Source organism: Anomaloglossus baeobatrachus, chromosome 3, assembly GCF_048569485.1.
Source record: "Anomaloglossus baeobatrachus isolate aAnoBae1 chromosome 3, aAnoBae1.hap1, whole genome shotgun sequence".
In the NCBI taxonomy this organism is placed as follows: domain Eukaryota; kingdom Metazoa; phylum Chordata; class Amphibia; order Anura; family Aromobatidae; genus Anomaloglossus; species Anomaloglossus baeobatrachus.
Genome location: NC_134355.1, coordinates 405,958,380 through 405,974,942, shown reverse-complemented (window position 1 = coordinate 405,974,942; position 16,563 = coordinate 405,958,380). Strand labels below are relative to the sequence as shown.

Sequence of the window (16,563 nt, the reverse complement as noted above, 5' to 3'; positions counted from 1 at the left end):
CGTGAAGCAGACTGACTCTGCTGATGCTTTGAAGTCGTGTCCGTTCAGCTAAGTCCTGTTATATACTTTCTAATGATCAGAAGTGCATAGCAGCACTTTTTAGCTGAAGGGACAGCACTTCAGAGCTTCAGCAGGATCTAGGCAGAGGATGAGGGTAAAGTCTAATATGAGCATTGATGCACCGAGTGCGATCACTCACTAAGAGGTGGCTGCATCACAACAGATGTATATATGATCCACAAAGAGATGAGCTGACAGAAGCAGGTCAGCCAATAGAAGTATATTAGAAAACTGATTATTAGGAAGAGTTGACACATATGAAAGGAGATTAAATTATAAGTGAAAACCTCTTGAAAAAAATGTGCAAAATTAACAAAAATCTAAAAAAAAGAAGTGGACACAAGTTATGGAAATATATCTTTTAAAGTTGTTGTATATATTGTATGTCTGCCCCTCTGTATAGGGAGGCTAGGCAAAGTAAATGTGAGTTCTTTGGAAATTTGGAGGATTAAATCAGGACACACTTAACCAGCATCTTCAATACATGAGGTGATGTAACAGTTTGCAGCAAACACAAAGCTCTATAACACTTGTTCCAGGCAGTAGTAGATTAAAGGCTTTAATAATCTTCATATAGGGCTTCCAGAATAACATACATGACAGTCTGTTCATAGATAATCTTCTGTCCATACACAGAGTCTATCTCCTTACACTGTGGATGTACACAGAGCAGAACACTGTACCTTACCATTGCAGTGAGATGGGGATGGGTGAATCCTGTACTGGTCACTCTATCCTTCTGCGTCACAGAGTTTTCTTTTGATCTATCCTGAGCTGTTCTCCACTCCTGGCAGTTTCTGTCCTGAACTGGCAGATCTCTGTAGCTTCACTTTTCTCATGACACATACATTACACTTTTCTGAGCACTGCTCCTTTTTTGCAGAGAGACAAACAGACACTTTTTTCCTTTTGCAGAGGCAGATACACACTCCCTGCTTCCCAGCATCACCTGGGTCACTGCTAGATACTCCCTGTTTCCTAGATCATCTGTGCAGTTTCTACTTGTCACATTTATTTTTGTTTGTAAAGCTGTATTTTTTATAGACATATTAGTTTTACTCACCAAGGTTTGCACTATGGCATGGTTTGTGGCATTCATATGAGCATTAAGTGGAAATGAACATTCCCCATCACAATAGAATGCAGCATACCCTTCTGGAGCTATAATCCAATCCTGTAACCAAGAAGAAGGAATAAATATGATGTTAAATATAAAAAAAACAAACCTATAAATGGTTCACACTGCAGTTTGTCAAATTAATTTTAAATTGAATGGGTAAAATGTGTGTGTGATTAGAATATTTACTTATATAGCACCATGCCACAGTGCTTTACAGACCTCATAACTGTCCCCATTAAGGACTCACGATCAAACACAGAGAGAACACACAAGCTCCCTGTAGTTGTTATTGTTGGTAGAATTTGAACCAAGGGTTGAAAAGCTACAGTGTTAACCCCTGAGTCATCATTTTGTCTAATATATTGACTGTATATACATAATATATTGATTATTAGTAAGAGACTGCAGGTGTCACGACGCTAGGTACGGGAATGGAATAAAGAGATGGTGACCCCTGACCAAATCTACTGCTGGCCCCAGGGGTTCCTCACCACCCTAGATAGGTTCCACACATATGCGCCAAGCAAGGTACCGGACCCTAGGATGACCCTAGAGCTGGGGCTTAGATAGGGAGCAAGTGAGAGGAGCTCTTTGTCAACCCCACTAAACACCAAAGAAGACAAAGAGAGCACACACATGGGGAAAGCGCATGAACAACTTATCTCCACATGAGTCAGGAAGAAGTTGAGAAAAGAGAAGCAATGATGCTACAGACAAGTACAAACCACCTGCTTGCATCCAGAGCTTGTGAAGGAACTGAATATCACTAGCACAAGTCCAGGGAAAATGAGAGTATTTAGACTCAAGGGTAAATATAGATGATTAAAGGGAAAAGGATGAAAACCCACCAGAGGAGATACCTAGTACACTGAATACTGACAGCAGGAATAATAGAAAGTCAGGGAGCATTTTGCACCGCCAAATGCTGTGACCTTCTATTGCCGGACACCACAGGACTGTCTGTCACCTGTTACACACTCGTAACAGCAGGTTAGGTATGAAGGCTCATGGTCATATTTATATTTTAAGTCTTTAAATCTAGAGAACTTGTCCTTTAAATTTGTGGGTTATGTGAAAAACACATCCTAAGGCCTCATTCAGGCATTTTGATTCTTTATGTACTCAAAAAAATGGTCCAAATATCAACAGTGTTTTGGATGAGTGTCAACATTGTTTGGTTATTGTGTCAGTTTTTATCATAAGTCGTTCATCAGTGTTCTAAATATCTGCTGGAAAAAATAAATGACAAAGATTATCTTATTATTTGTATGTAAATTATGGACAGCACGCGGGCAAGAACACTAATACCATCTGTGTGATGTATGTGTGATATTTATCTACAATGCTGATAAAAAATGGGTATGTCTCTGATGTTTTTGCAGACTATAATGTGTACAAATTCTATTCATGAAAACAACAAATAGAAAAAAAAACAAAACGTCTGAATGAGGCCTCAGAAGAGATTCAACAGGGGATCAATTGGATACTCATGTGGGAATATGAATGAAAAGGATTGGTTCGCTAATTACGAAAACAGATTCACTGACAGTATGTCCTCTTTCAAGTAGATTAAAGCCTGCTTTACACAAGACGACCGATTGTGCGATAGCACGATCGATCGTACCCGCCCCCGTCGTTTTTGCGTCACAGACAATTAGTTGCCCGTGGCGCACAAACTCGTTTAACCCCCATCACACGTACTTACCTTTCAGATGACCTCGCTGTGGGCGACGAACGTCCACTTCCTTGAGTGGGAGGGACGTTCGGCGTCACAGCGACGTCACACGGCAGCCGGCCAATAGAAACGGAGGGGCGGAGATGAGCGGGATGTAAACATCCCGCCCACCTCCTTCCTTCCATTAAGTCGTCGGGTGCCGCGGGAGGCAGGTAAAGCTGCTGTTCATCATTCCCGTGGTGTCACACGAAGCAACGTGTGATGCCATGGAAACGATGAACAACCGCCGCCATTTTAATTAAACAATTTTATGAAACCTAGCGACGAGTACACGACTCACGATTTGTGAGCGATACTGCATTGCTAGGAGGTGTTACACGAGACGCCGTCGTGTACGATGCCGGATGTGCGTCACGAAAACCGTGACCCCGACGATGCCTCGCACGATCAGTCGTCTCGTGTAAATCCCGCTTAACAAAGTAAATGGAATCTGTCAGCAGGTTTTGCCATGTAATCTAACTAAATAGGTTAACTGAAGTGAGCACTAATATATATTATGAGTGCAAGCCCAAAAAAATATATCATACATAAGGATAAGGCTGTACATCAAACTTAGATGATTTTTTCTTCCCATCATTCTGGTACAAGTTGATCTTTGTCTCATCTGTCCAAAGAATACTTTTCCAGAACTGAGCTGGCTTCATGAGGTGTTTTTCAGCAAATTTAACTCTGGCCTGTCTATTTTTGGAATTGATGAATGGTTTGCATCTAGATGTGAAGCCTTTGTATTTACTTTCATGGAGTCTTCTCTTTACTGTTGACTTAGAGACAGATACACCTACTTCACTGAGAGTGTTCTGGACTTCAGTTGATGTTGTGAACGGGTTCTACTCCAAGCATGTCTGCTATCTCTCTGATGGATTTTTTCTTTTTTTTCAGCCTCAGGATGTTCTGCTTCACCTCAATTGAGAGTTCCTTAGACTGCATGTTGTCTGGTCACAGCAACAGCTTCCAAATGCAAAACCACACACCTGTAATCAACCCCAGACCTTTTAACTACTTCATTGATTACAGGTTAACGAGGGAGACGCCTTCAGAGTTAATTGCAGCCCTTAGAGTCCCTTGTCCAATTACTTTTGGTCCCTTGAAAAAGAGGAGGCTATGCATTACAGAGCTATGATTCCTAAACCCTTTCTCCGATTTGGATGTGAAAACTCTCATATTGTAGCTGGGAGTGTGCACTTTCAGCCCATATTATATATATAATTGTATTTCTGAACATGTTTTTGTAAACAGCTAAAATAACAAAACTTGTGTCACTGTCCAAATATTTCTGGCCCTGACTGTATAAACCAGCCAGAACAAGTGAGGTGCTGCAGCAAAGTGCAAGGATTGCAGATAAGTGCGCATAGTTTAAACACAATCTCATAGTTTGACACAAGACCATAGTTTGAATTTATCCTTATACGTTTCCCATTGGGTTTTTTTCTTTGTTTTTCTACTTTACTGTTTATCTCCATTTAATAGGTGCTCCATGGACAATGCTACCAGGTGTGTATCTTGTCAGATGTATGCATACCTTGAGCAGCCATTCGAGGGTGAATATGTCTGCACTCGATGCAATCATGCTGCGTATTTGGAAGCCAAGGTAACTACATATTACAGAAAGATAGAATACATTTTTTAGCTTGCACTCAGAATATATATTAGTGCTCACTTCAGTTATCCTTTAGTATTATGAAGTTTTTTTCTGAACGTGAACACAGCTCCGCCCCTTTCGGCCATGTTTTTTCCATCTCCTATATAAGAAAGTCCTTGGTTACCCCTCTCCACACACAGCAGTTTTTAATTGCAATGAGATGACACACAGTTAGGGTCATAGAGCTAGGGACCCCAATATAGAGATATACCTTAACGAAGTTTTGAGGCTCAGTTACATTGATCAATGCGATTGCTAAATATCTCCTTTTTCCTAATATTCATGGCAGGTATGCATTTCATTATTCACACTTTCAAGTTAGCAAGTGGCATTTTTCATTGTGTGCTTCAGTGTTTTTCGGTATGCTTATAGCATTATACTACTATCTAACTTTGATGTGCAGCCTTATCCTTATGTACTATGTATTTTTTTGGCTTGCACTCATAATATATATTAGTGCTCACTTCAGTTATCCTATTTAGTATTATGAAGTTTTTTTTCTGAATGTGAACACAGCTCCGCCCCTTTCAGCCATGTTTTTTCCATCTCCTATATAAGAAAGTCCTTAGTTACCTCTCTCCACACACATCAGTTTTTAATTGCAATGAGATGACACACAGTTAGGGTCACAGAGCTAGGGACCCCAATATAGAGGTTTTGGGGCTCGGTTACATTGATCAACGCGATTGCTAAATATCTCCTTTTTCCTAATATTCATGGCAGGTATGCATTTCATTATTCACACTTTCAAGTTAGCAAGTGGCATTTTTCATTGTATGCTTCAATATTTTTCGGTATGCTTATGGCATTATATTATTATCTAAGTTTGATGTGCAGCCTTATCCTTATGTACTATGTATTTTTTTGGCTTGCACTCATAATATATATTAGTGCTCACTTCAGTTATCCTATTTAGTATTATGAAGTTTTTTTCTGAATGTGAACACAGCTCCGCCCCTTTCAGCCATGTATTTTCCATCTCCTATATAAGAAAGTCCTTAGTTACCTCTCTGCACACACATCAGTTTTTAATTGCAATGAGATGACATACAGTTAGGGTCACAGAGCTAGGGACCCCAATATAGAGATATACCTTGATGAGGTTTTGGGGCTCGGTTACATTGATCAACGCGATTGCTAAATATCTCCTTTTTCCTAATATTCATGGCAGGTATGCATTTCATTATTCACACTTTCAAGTTAGCAAGTAGCATTTTTCATTGTATGCTTCAATATTTTTCGGTATGCTTATGGCATTATATTATTATCTAAGTTTGATGTGCAGCCTTATCCTTATGTATTGCCACGTAATTGTACAGCAGCATGATGTAGGGACAGAGATTCTGATTCCACAGATGTATCACGTAATCTACTGGCTGGGCGGCCAGACCCATTTTGCTGGTTGCTGGGCCTTTAATACTGCTTTACACTTTGAGTTATATTGAACTCTGAAGTGCATACAATAAACAAATTTGTCCTGACACTGGCTTGTACCAGTTTCAATGCTTCTTCTGTGTGCGGATTTAAGATGCTTTGTGCTCCCGTCTCTTTGGTGAATACAGGTGTGGCAGTCTCCTATGTCATGTGTAAGCACCAGTCCCAGTGTCGCATATGTAATGTACTGTATATGCACCAGCACAAGGTCTCCTTTGTGATGATTACAGCAGTCATTTTGCTGTGTATATATATTACATCCTTTGTGATATATGTACATCAGTCCCACTGTCTCCTATATGATGTACATACAAGCCCCACGGTCTCCTATATTATGTATATACATCAGTCTCAGTATAGCCTATGTGATGTATATACAGCATTCACAGTGTATCTTATGTGATATATATGAGCCAGCCCCAATATCTCCTATGTAATGTATATGCATCAGCCCTAATGTCTCCTATGTTATTTCCTATACATGCAGCTCCACCCAAGGGCATATTTTTTAAATACACAGCAGAAATATACCAGAAATATCCCAGAAGTGACCAGAAGGTATGAACTACCACTGTTTATTAACTGTGCATACCTTTTCTTTTTCTCACACTTACTCATTCACCATTTTCACATTTGCCCTTGTAGTTTTTGTCTATAGTCTATAGTTTTTTCTAGTTCTTATTAGATGAGGAAAAAAATCGCACGCAAAATCGCATTATCGTTCTAGAGACAGCGATATTTGCAATGTCTAATAGTTGCTAGTGATTGTAATATCGTTTGATTGTTGTCAAACCAGATCTTTCAGCTTGCTTAAAAATTATCATTTGTCAGCATAAAATTTCACCTTTTCATAAGTCGCTAACACCTTATCAACACATTCTTTTATGAATGACTAGCGGCTTTCCATCAAGAACAGCAGCAATCTTTCAATTGACCATTTGCTGTTCTAATAATAAGCTTGTATGCATGATAGCTCATCAATCGCTATTGTTTAAAAATCATACTGTCTAATAACACTTTTATTTTCCTTCACTATCTCCAAACAACTAATTATTTCACTTTCTCTCTTACCCCCCACTTGACCTCATCTGCTGGCCTGGTCCTAACCCTGAGATATCTCCTACTAAAACACAAAACATGCCAGACACACTCCTTCTCTTACCTCCTCTCCCTCTCTCTGCTTCTCCTCACTGCCGGTGATATATCCCCCAATCCTGGACCTCACAGCTAATACTCCCCATTAATACTTGACCCTATAGCTCCCATCCTACCAGGAAATACAGAAATCTCTCTTACATAAAACCTATTCCCTTTACGCCCACTTTGACACTCTCTCTCTGGAGAACTGTTCCATCTGCAATAAACTCCACATTTGTCATTGACAGCCTCTTTCCCTCTTGCATTCTGTCCTTCCTGAGCCTCACCAAACATGGCTGACTACCTCTAACACAGCCTTTCCTATTGCGCTGTGTTACAGCAGCCTACACTTCACCAACACTTCTCTTCCTGGTAATAGATATGGTTGCACAATGGGTCTTCTCATTTCTAACACCTGCACCTTCAACCTAATCCCACCCCTACCTTCCCTTATTCTCTCTTCCTTAGAAGTGCACTCTTTCCATATCTACTGTTCCTCCTACCTCCAAGTGGCCACCATATGTCAACCACTGGGTCCAGTTACTATCTTTATTGACCAATTCTCCACCTGGCTTTTACACTTTCTCTCTGACATTCCCATCATCAACATCAGTGACTTCACCATCCCTGCTGACATGCACCAGTCGAAAGCCTCTAATCTCCTATCACTTGCTGCATCCTTTGGTCTTACTTAATCGTCCTCCATAGCCACCCACACAGATGGTCATACATTATACCTAATCTTCACCCACCTCTGCTGCCTATGTAACTTCACATCCTCCCCTCTTCCTCTATCTGAACCACCATCTACTCACTTTCTCATCCCTGTCCTCACCTGCCTCCAGTGTCCAGTAACTAACATAGCCCAGAAGAAACCTTACACCTTAAGAGTAACAAACTCTCTAACTCTATTCTACCGCGGTCCTCCATATCTTCATTCTATGACACCGACAGTGCCAACATTTTCTATAATGCTACCCTCGCATCAGCTGTTAACTTGGTCTCTATTCTTGTTCATGGAAGACTGTGATGAATCAGTAGACAACATTGGCACAATAACCTCCCTACAAAGCTTCAGCAAGTGTTCAGGGTTGCAGGTGGCACTGGAAGAAAACACACCCACACCTATGCTAAAAAGATTGTAACTTCTTTATCCCACAACCACAAAAAGTTGTTCAACACTTTTAATTCCCTCCACTGCCCACTATTGCTCCCTCCGACCTCCCTCACATCAAAGACTTTGCCAGGCATTTAAATAATAAGATTGAGCAAACAAGGCAAGTTTTTATTGTTCATCCACCACAACCCCTGTGTATACTAGACCACTGCCCTTTCCCATAACCTTCCTCCCCAATGTCACTGAAGGAAAGTTACCCATCTTCTCTCCAAATAACACCTCACCCCTTCTGCACTTGACCCAATCCCATCCCACCTCCTCTCCAACCTCACCACCATGCTTATCCAAGCCCTAACCCATCTCTTCAAGCTATACCTAACTTTTGTCACCTTATCTTCTGTTTTTAAGTATGCTACAGTTATGCCTATCCTAACCTGACTTCTATCTCCACCTATCGCCTCATATTGCCGCTCCAATTTGCTTCCAAACTGCTCAAACAGCATGTCTATGCTGAACTTTCTTCCCACCTCTCATCTAACTCACTCTTACACAATATATAATCTGGCTTCCATCCTCACCATTCCACTGAAATTGCACTGACCAAAATTGCTAACTACTTACCTACTGCTGAAGCCAGGGGCGTACATAGAAATCATGGGGCCCCATAGCAAAAGTCTGAATGGGGGCCACCCCACCGATAAAAAACAAACAAACAAAAAAAATTATCATAATAATCAAGATACATGTTATTGGGGGCCGGCATGCATTATTGGGGGCGGCTTATAGTCAGAAATAACACATACTACTACATAGCGTTACTTAACAACAGTACAACACCCACCATATAAAGGTTTGCAATGTATTATTACATTGCAAAAAAATGCCACCACACCATGACCAAATATCCCCACATAGAGTCTGAATATAACCACCATCCTGTTGCTGAGCAAAGGCCACTGCACCAAGACCAGTGGATTCACACCGCAAATCCCTAAAAAATCTGCAATTTGTGAACTTGGCCTAAAGTAGGGATGTCCTTCTTCGTGCCCCTCACTACACACAATATACATTTTCACATCTGTCTCCCCCATTTAATGGTAAGGATTATGACTCTTTATAGCTTTAGGATCTATAGTAAAACTCTGCAAAGTACAGGGATAATACACACACACACACACACACACACACACACACTGATGGCACAGCAAAGGGGCAACACACACACAGTATTGGCACAGGGGCAACACACACAGACACACACACACACACACACACACACACACACAGAGCAACGTCACCGCAACGTCACCGCGATGTCACTAAGCGGCCGGCCAATCAAAGCGGAGGGGTGGAGATGAGCGGGACGAACATCCTGCCCACCTTCTTCCTTCCTCATTGCTGGCGTGTGGCAGGTAAGGAGAGGTTCCTCATTCCTGCGGCATCACACGTAGCGATGTGTGCTGCCGCAGGGATGAGGATCAACTTCGCCCACACGACAGCAGCGATATTTGAGAATGGACCCCCATGTCAACGAGGAGCGATTTTGGACGTTTTTGCAACGATCCAAAATCGCTCCTAGGAGTCACACACAACAAGATCGCTGTAGCGGCCGGATGTGCGTCACAAAATCCGTGACCCAACGAGATTGCTGTAGCGATCTCGTATTGTTTAAAGCCTGCTTTAGACATATCCTGTTGTATTTGCACAAGTTATGGAATAAAATTGGTTTTTAACCTCTTTTCTTGGCCATGATGCTGGAAACAACTTTTGTTCTATTGCCGGACTTTGCCTCTTTGAACATGGAGATGACCTCCCTGCACCGTCCCCCAGAGAGAGGACCCAGATGTTGCCTTTACCGGGGGAGCTGAGATCCTCCTTAGCATACTGACTTCCAACCTTCCACAATCCACCATCACTCTAGGAAAATCTCCAATTCTGCAAACACCAATCAAACATTAACCGCTAGTCGTCATTTTGACTGCCCGAAAAAAGCTGCATGCACCATTTTTTGGGTCATTAAAATGACGAACCACAGACAGAATCGTCAGCCATATGTGTATATCTAATATATAAAGCTGTGTATGTGTGTGTGGATAGATTATATTATAATATTATATATATATATATATTCAAACAATGTAGAAAACATATAGCCAGCTCACCATAAAGGAGTCCCTCTTGATGCAGTGGTCGGTGTTCACCTTATATTCTGCAGGGATCCAGGTAGGGAGTGTGCCCAAACAAATAGAAATGTAGGAGAATTAGGATCCAGCAAAAGGATGAAATTTCACCAGAATTTTAAAAACGTCTTCTTTATTAATCCATTGAGTCATATAAAAGTATGAGGAACTCCAATCAATTAATAGCACTCCAGCAAGGGACTACATGTTCCAGCACTATGTGCCTTCTTCACAGACCGTGGACCATGAAGAAGGCACATAGTGCTGAAACATGTAGTCCCTTGCTGGAGTGCTATTAATTGATTGGAGTTCCTCATACTTTTATATGATTCAATGGATTAATAAAGAAGACGTTTTTAAAATTCTGGTGAAATTTCATCCTTTTGCTGGATCCTAATTCCCCTACATTAATATTATATATATATATATATATATATATATATATATATATATATATATATATATATATATATATATATATCTATCTATATATATATATATACACACACACTGTATGTGTGTCTGCTATAGGAACCAGCACGTCCCACTTACAATCACGATATTTTGCACAGACTCCTCCTGTGACTCAGGGAACATCATAGACTATTTTTTGAGGGGAAAATGTAACCCTGCGCTTTAGGCTGGGGCCACACAGGGCAATACTGTGATACTCGCATGACACTCGGCTCACGCTGGCAGCACAGCAGGAGCCGACTGTCATGCGAGTGTCACTGCGACTGAGCTCCGATCATGCAATCGGACCTCAGCTGCAGGGGACGGGCCGGCACTCAGGAGGGGCGGGCCAGTGCTGCGGAGGGGAGGGAGAGATGTATCTCTCTCCTCCGTTGCCGGCTATTGCCATTCTCGCACTGCACTCGCGGTACACTGGTGTAACGTGAGTGCAGTGCGATTCTTCTCTCCCCCAATACACTTGAATGGGTGTGAGAGAGTCTCGCATAACAATCGCAGCATGCTGCAATTGTTTTCTCGGTCCGATTGGGGCCGAGAAAATAATCGCTCATATTCGCTGGCACATAGGCTAAGGTTTGTCCGACTGGAATACGATGTTTTATTGCATCCCACTTGCTCCAATTTTCATGCCGTGTGTCTTAATAATAATAATTATAATAATTTTATTCATTTATATAGCGCTATTAGTGCCAGAGCGCTTTACATACATTTGCAACACTGTCCCCATTGGGGCTCACAATCTAGAGTCCCTATCTGTATGTTTTTGGAGTGTGGGAGGAAACCGGAGAACCCCTACGCAAACACAGGGAAAACATACAAACTCCTTGCAGATGGTGTCTTTGGTAGGATTTGAACCCAGGACCCCAGCGCTGCAAGGCTGCAGTGCTAACCACTGAGCCACCGTGCCACCGTGCCACCCTTATAGTTACTCTCCAAAAAAATTCCTTACATTAAAGTAAATGGAGCTAGTAGGTGAGGTCATTAATATGAGCTGTGATTGGTTATTATAGGCAACAAAGGACATTGCTAGTGTAAAGCTGGGTTCACACATAGCGACGCAGCAGCAATCACGACGGGCGACCTGACCTTATCAGGATCGCTGATGCATCGTGACATGGTCGCTGGTGAACTGTCAAACAGGCAGATCTCACCAGCGACCAGTGACCAGCCCCCAGCCAGCAGCGACGCATGGAAGCGATGCTGCGCTTGGTAACTAAGGTAAATACCGGGTAACCATTACCCGATATTTACCTTGGTTACCAGCGCACACCGCTTAGCGCTGGCTCCCTGCACTCCTAGCCAGAGTACACATCGGGTTAATAAGCAAACCTTTGCCTATTTACCCAATGTGTAGTCCGACTACGTGTGCAGGGAGCCGGGAGCCGGCGCTGGCAGCGTGAGAGCGGCAGTGCTAGTAACTAATATAAATATCGGGTAACCAAGGAAAGGGCTTCTCTTGGTTACCCGATATTTACCGTGGTTACAGCTTACCGCAGGCTGCCAGACGCCAGCTCCCTGCTTGCTTCAGTTTGTCGCTCTCTCGCTGTCACACACAGCAATGTGTGCTTCACAGCGGGAGAGCGACGAGCAAAAAATGAAGCTGGACATTCAGTAACGAGCAGCGACCTCACAGCAGGGGCCAGCTCGCTGCTGGATGTCACACACAGTGACAGCGACGGGACGTCGCTGCTACGTCACAGAAAATGGTGACTTAGCAGCGACGTCGTTGTCGCTATGTGTGAACCCAGCTTAAGAAGCTTCTGTGTGAGGTAATATGATACCGGAGGAGAGATGGATAGAGAGAGAAAGACAGGGAATGACAGAGAGAGAGAGAGACAGACAGATATGGAATGAGAGACAGAGACAGACAAATAGGGAATGAGAGAGAGAGAGACAGACAGATAGGGAATGAGAGACAGAGAAAGACAGATAGGGAATGAGAGCGAGAGACAGACAGATAGGGAATGAGAGAGAGAGAGACAGATATGGAATGAGAGACAGAGACAGACAGGGAATGAGAGAGATAGGGAATGAGATAGACAGACAGACAGGGAATGAGAGAGGGAGGCAGGGAATGAGAGACAGACAGATAGGGAATGAGAGACAGAGACAGACAGGGAATGAGAGCGAGAGAGACAGAGACAGATAGGGAATGAGAGAGAGAGATAGGGAATGAGAGAGACAGACAAATAGGGAATGAGAGAGACAGACAGATAGGGAATGAGAGACACAGACAGACAAATAGGGAATGAGAGACAGAGACAGACAGATAGGGAATGAGAGAGATAGACAGAGACAGACAGATAGGGAATGAGAGACAGAGACAGACAGATAGGGAATGAGAGAGAGAGAGAGACAGATATGGAATGAGAGACAGAGACAGACATGGAATGAGAGAGATAGGGAATGAGAGAGACAGACAGACAGGGAATGAGAGAGAGAGAGGCGGGGAATGAGAGACAGTGACAGACAGATAGGGAATGAGAGACAGAGACAGAAAGATAGGGAATGAGAGAGAAACACAGAGACAGACAGATAGGGAATGAGAGACAGAGACAGACAGATAGGGAATTAGAGAGAGAGCCAGAGACAGACAGGGAATAAGAGACAGAGACAGACAGATAGGGAATGAGAGAGAGAGAGAGGGAATGAGAGACAGACAGATAGGGAATGAGAGAGAGAGACAGGGAATGAGAGACACAGGGAAAGAGACAGATAGAGACATCCAGACAGACAGACTACATGCACAGTTACACACACTATACATTACCTCATCTTGCAGTTTCTGATCAGTGAAGAGCAGGAGAGAAACCACGGGGACTTGCACGGAGGCTGCTGCAGCTGAAAAGCAGGACCTAGATGTTCACTGGTCATGTGATCAAGCACATGATCAGTTAGATCAGGGTTCCCCAACTCCAGTCCTCAAGGCCCACCAACAGTGCCTGCTTTCAGGATTTCCTTAGCATTGCACTGCTGTTGGAACCAGCACCTGGGCAGGTAATTACATTAACACCTGTGCAATACTAAGGAAATCCCAAAAACCTGCACTGTTGGTGGGCCTTGAGGACTGGAGTTGGGGACCTCTGAGTTAGATGACAGGTCCTTCACCGCAGCCTCCGTAGTACATTTCCTGTCCTGCACTGATCACATACATCAGTGCAGAGTAGGAGAGAGGGCAGCTCTCTATGAGCGACTCGGGCCCCCTCATTGCCCTAATGTCGGCCCCGCCCCCTGGGGCTCGGTGAGCTGAGGGATGAAAGGGAAGGAGCCTGGGCTGTAAGCTGTGGGCCCCCCCTCCTGCCTCCAGCTCACAGGCCCCGTAGCAGTGGCGTGGTCTGCCTCTATGGACGGTACACCACTGGCTGAAGCTAACATGCACATCTCTATACTCCTCCTTCTATCCTTCTAGAACTATCCTCTGCCTTCAACACAGTTGACCACTTTCTCCTACTACAGATCCTCTCTTCCCTTGGTGTCAAAGATGTTTCCTTCTCCTGGATCTCCTCCTTCCTTTGCAAATTCACATTTAGCATCTTCCACTCTTACATTACCTCTTCATCCCACCCTCTCTCTCGGTGTTCCTCAAGGCTCCATCTGGGGACCCCTACTCTTCTCCAGATATACCTTTGGCCTTGGACAACTCATAACCCATGGATTCCAGTACCATCTATATGCTGATGACACTCAGATCTACCTCTGTGATCCAGACATTACCTCTCTGCTGTCCAAAATCCCAGAGTGTCTGTCAGCCATTTTTTCCTTCTTCTCATCCCACTTCCTAAGCTCAATATGGTGTACACACAACCCCAAGAGTGCTCTATGTTATGTATATACAACATTCTCAGTATATTCTATGCGATGTATATACAGCATTCATAGTGTCTCCTTTAGGATGTACATATACAAACCCCAGTGTCTCCTATGCTATGTATATGCCCCAGTCCCAGTGTCTCCTATGTGAGGTAACATGAGCAGTGACGAATTTTCCACTCTGAGGAGACATTCAGGTTAATATGTATCTGTCTTCGGAACAACTTACTGCTGTGATCAGTTCTTTAGAAACACATATCACAAAAAGTCAAATATGCACCAGACTGACGCAACCAGAAAAAACAAGTTAGAGCAGCAACATCATCAATATCAGCTAACATCATACCAAAGAGAAGGAGCTCCAGCCATCACATATATATATATATATATATATATATATATATATATATATACATATATATATACATATATATATATATATGTATAAAAATATATGTATACATAAATATATATCCTGCCTAACAAGCCCTGTATCATGGATGACACATATAGATGTTTAGAAAGAGTACATTTTTAGTATACAAAGTAACCTTTTGACTAGTGAATGGGGCGTTTGTTTCCCCAGACTAAATGTTCTACTCAGCATTTTATCATGCCCCCTCATTCACTGATCAATAAGAGGTGCTCAGAAGAAAAATATATCCAATATTTAATAAGGTGATCTTTAGAAGTCAAATGACAAAATGTTACGAAGCAAAGTTGTGTTTGTTGCAACTGTATAATTTTTATTTGCAGAAAATTTTGTACACAAAGTTTCGGCCTATTAAGGCCCTTCTCAACTGATATTTGAGCCTGTCATCCAAAATAGTAGAATGCCGGTCTGCAGGATAAGGAAGTTGGCAGTAGCTGGAGATGCAGTAAGGGCATGTGGGAGCCCTGTGGAGGCGTCAGCGTGGTGTTGGCCTTACAACGCTGAAACGTTGTGAGTGACATTTTCTGCAAATAAAAATCTTATAGTTACAGAAAACAGTACTTTGTCTTCTGTAGTCGTGATAACATAATTTCCAATAGCTGGTGATATTGCCAGCTCTCTTCAAATTGCATGCATGAATGCAACTTTCTTTCCTACAGGTCATTGCACCTCTGAAGCCAAGTGAACTGTTCCAGGTTTAAGAGGCGCATTGCAAAAGGCAAAGAAGAAGTTTATCTTTGGCTCATTAATTTTTTTATTCTGGACATGTGCAGAACACCTCTGAAGCTGGGAAGTGAAAACCCGGCTTCAGAGGCATATTGTCATGTGAGAAAGAAAGTTACACACATGCATGAGATTTGCAGTGAGGTAGTGATGATGCCAGCTCTTGCAAATCATGTTATCACACCCACAGGGGCGTAATAACATGCTGAGTGAGACAACAAGAACTATACAAATGCTGGTGGTTTGGAGGGCATGGAGGATCTGTCAGGTTCTCTTTAATGAAATATTTGACTAAAATATAGCAGGATCATTTTCAAGTTGATCATTTTATATCTCCCACAAATAAGGATATAAAAATCAAAATGGCACATGACCAAAAAAAGTTCCCTACACCTGCCCTATGGGGTAGGAGATTCCATTTTGGATTAATTCTTGCACTATCACTATTCTTCTTGCTGATAGGTTATCATCAGTAGTGTTTTATTACACCACATACTATGTGGCACTTTTTTTTTAGCTTTGAGCAGGGCCACTTGATAATATGAGATAGTTCTGACCACTTATCATGGTGAGCTACTGTACTTTGAATGTTGAGTTTAGCACTGATGCTTTTTAAGTGTTTTTAATAGAGTTGAGCGAGTATCGAAATATTCATGTTTGCGATACTCATGAGTACTGTGTAATACTCACATATTCATTCCGAA

The 16,563-nt window shown here is 42.5% G+C and overlaps 1 protein-coding gene across 1 annotated transcript in view; it reads right to left on the bottom strand.

The window, feature by feature from the left end:
• The window catches only part of BMP5 (bone morphogenetic protein 5), a 411,248-nt gene that overhangs the window by 12,588 nt on the left and 382,097 nt on the right, over positions 1–16,563 (bottom strand). Inside the window, exon 6 of the mRNA XM_075338449.1 lies at positions 1,124–1,234. Coding sequence (XP_075194564.1) covers positions 1,124–1,234 — 111 coding nt within the window. The remainder of the gene's footprint in view (positions 1–1,123; positions 1,235–16,563) is intronic.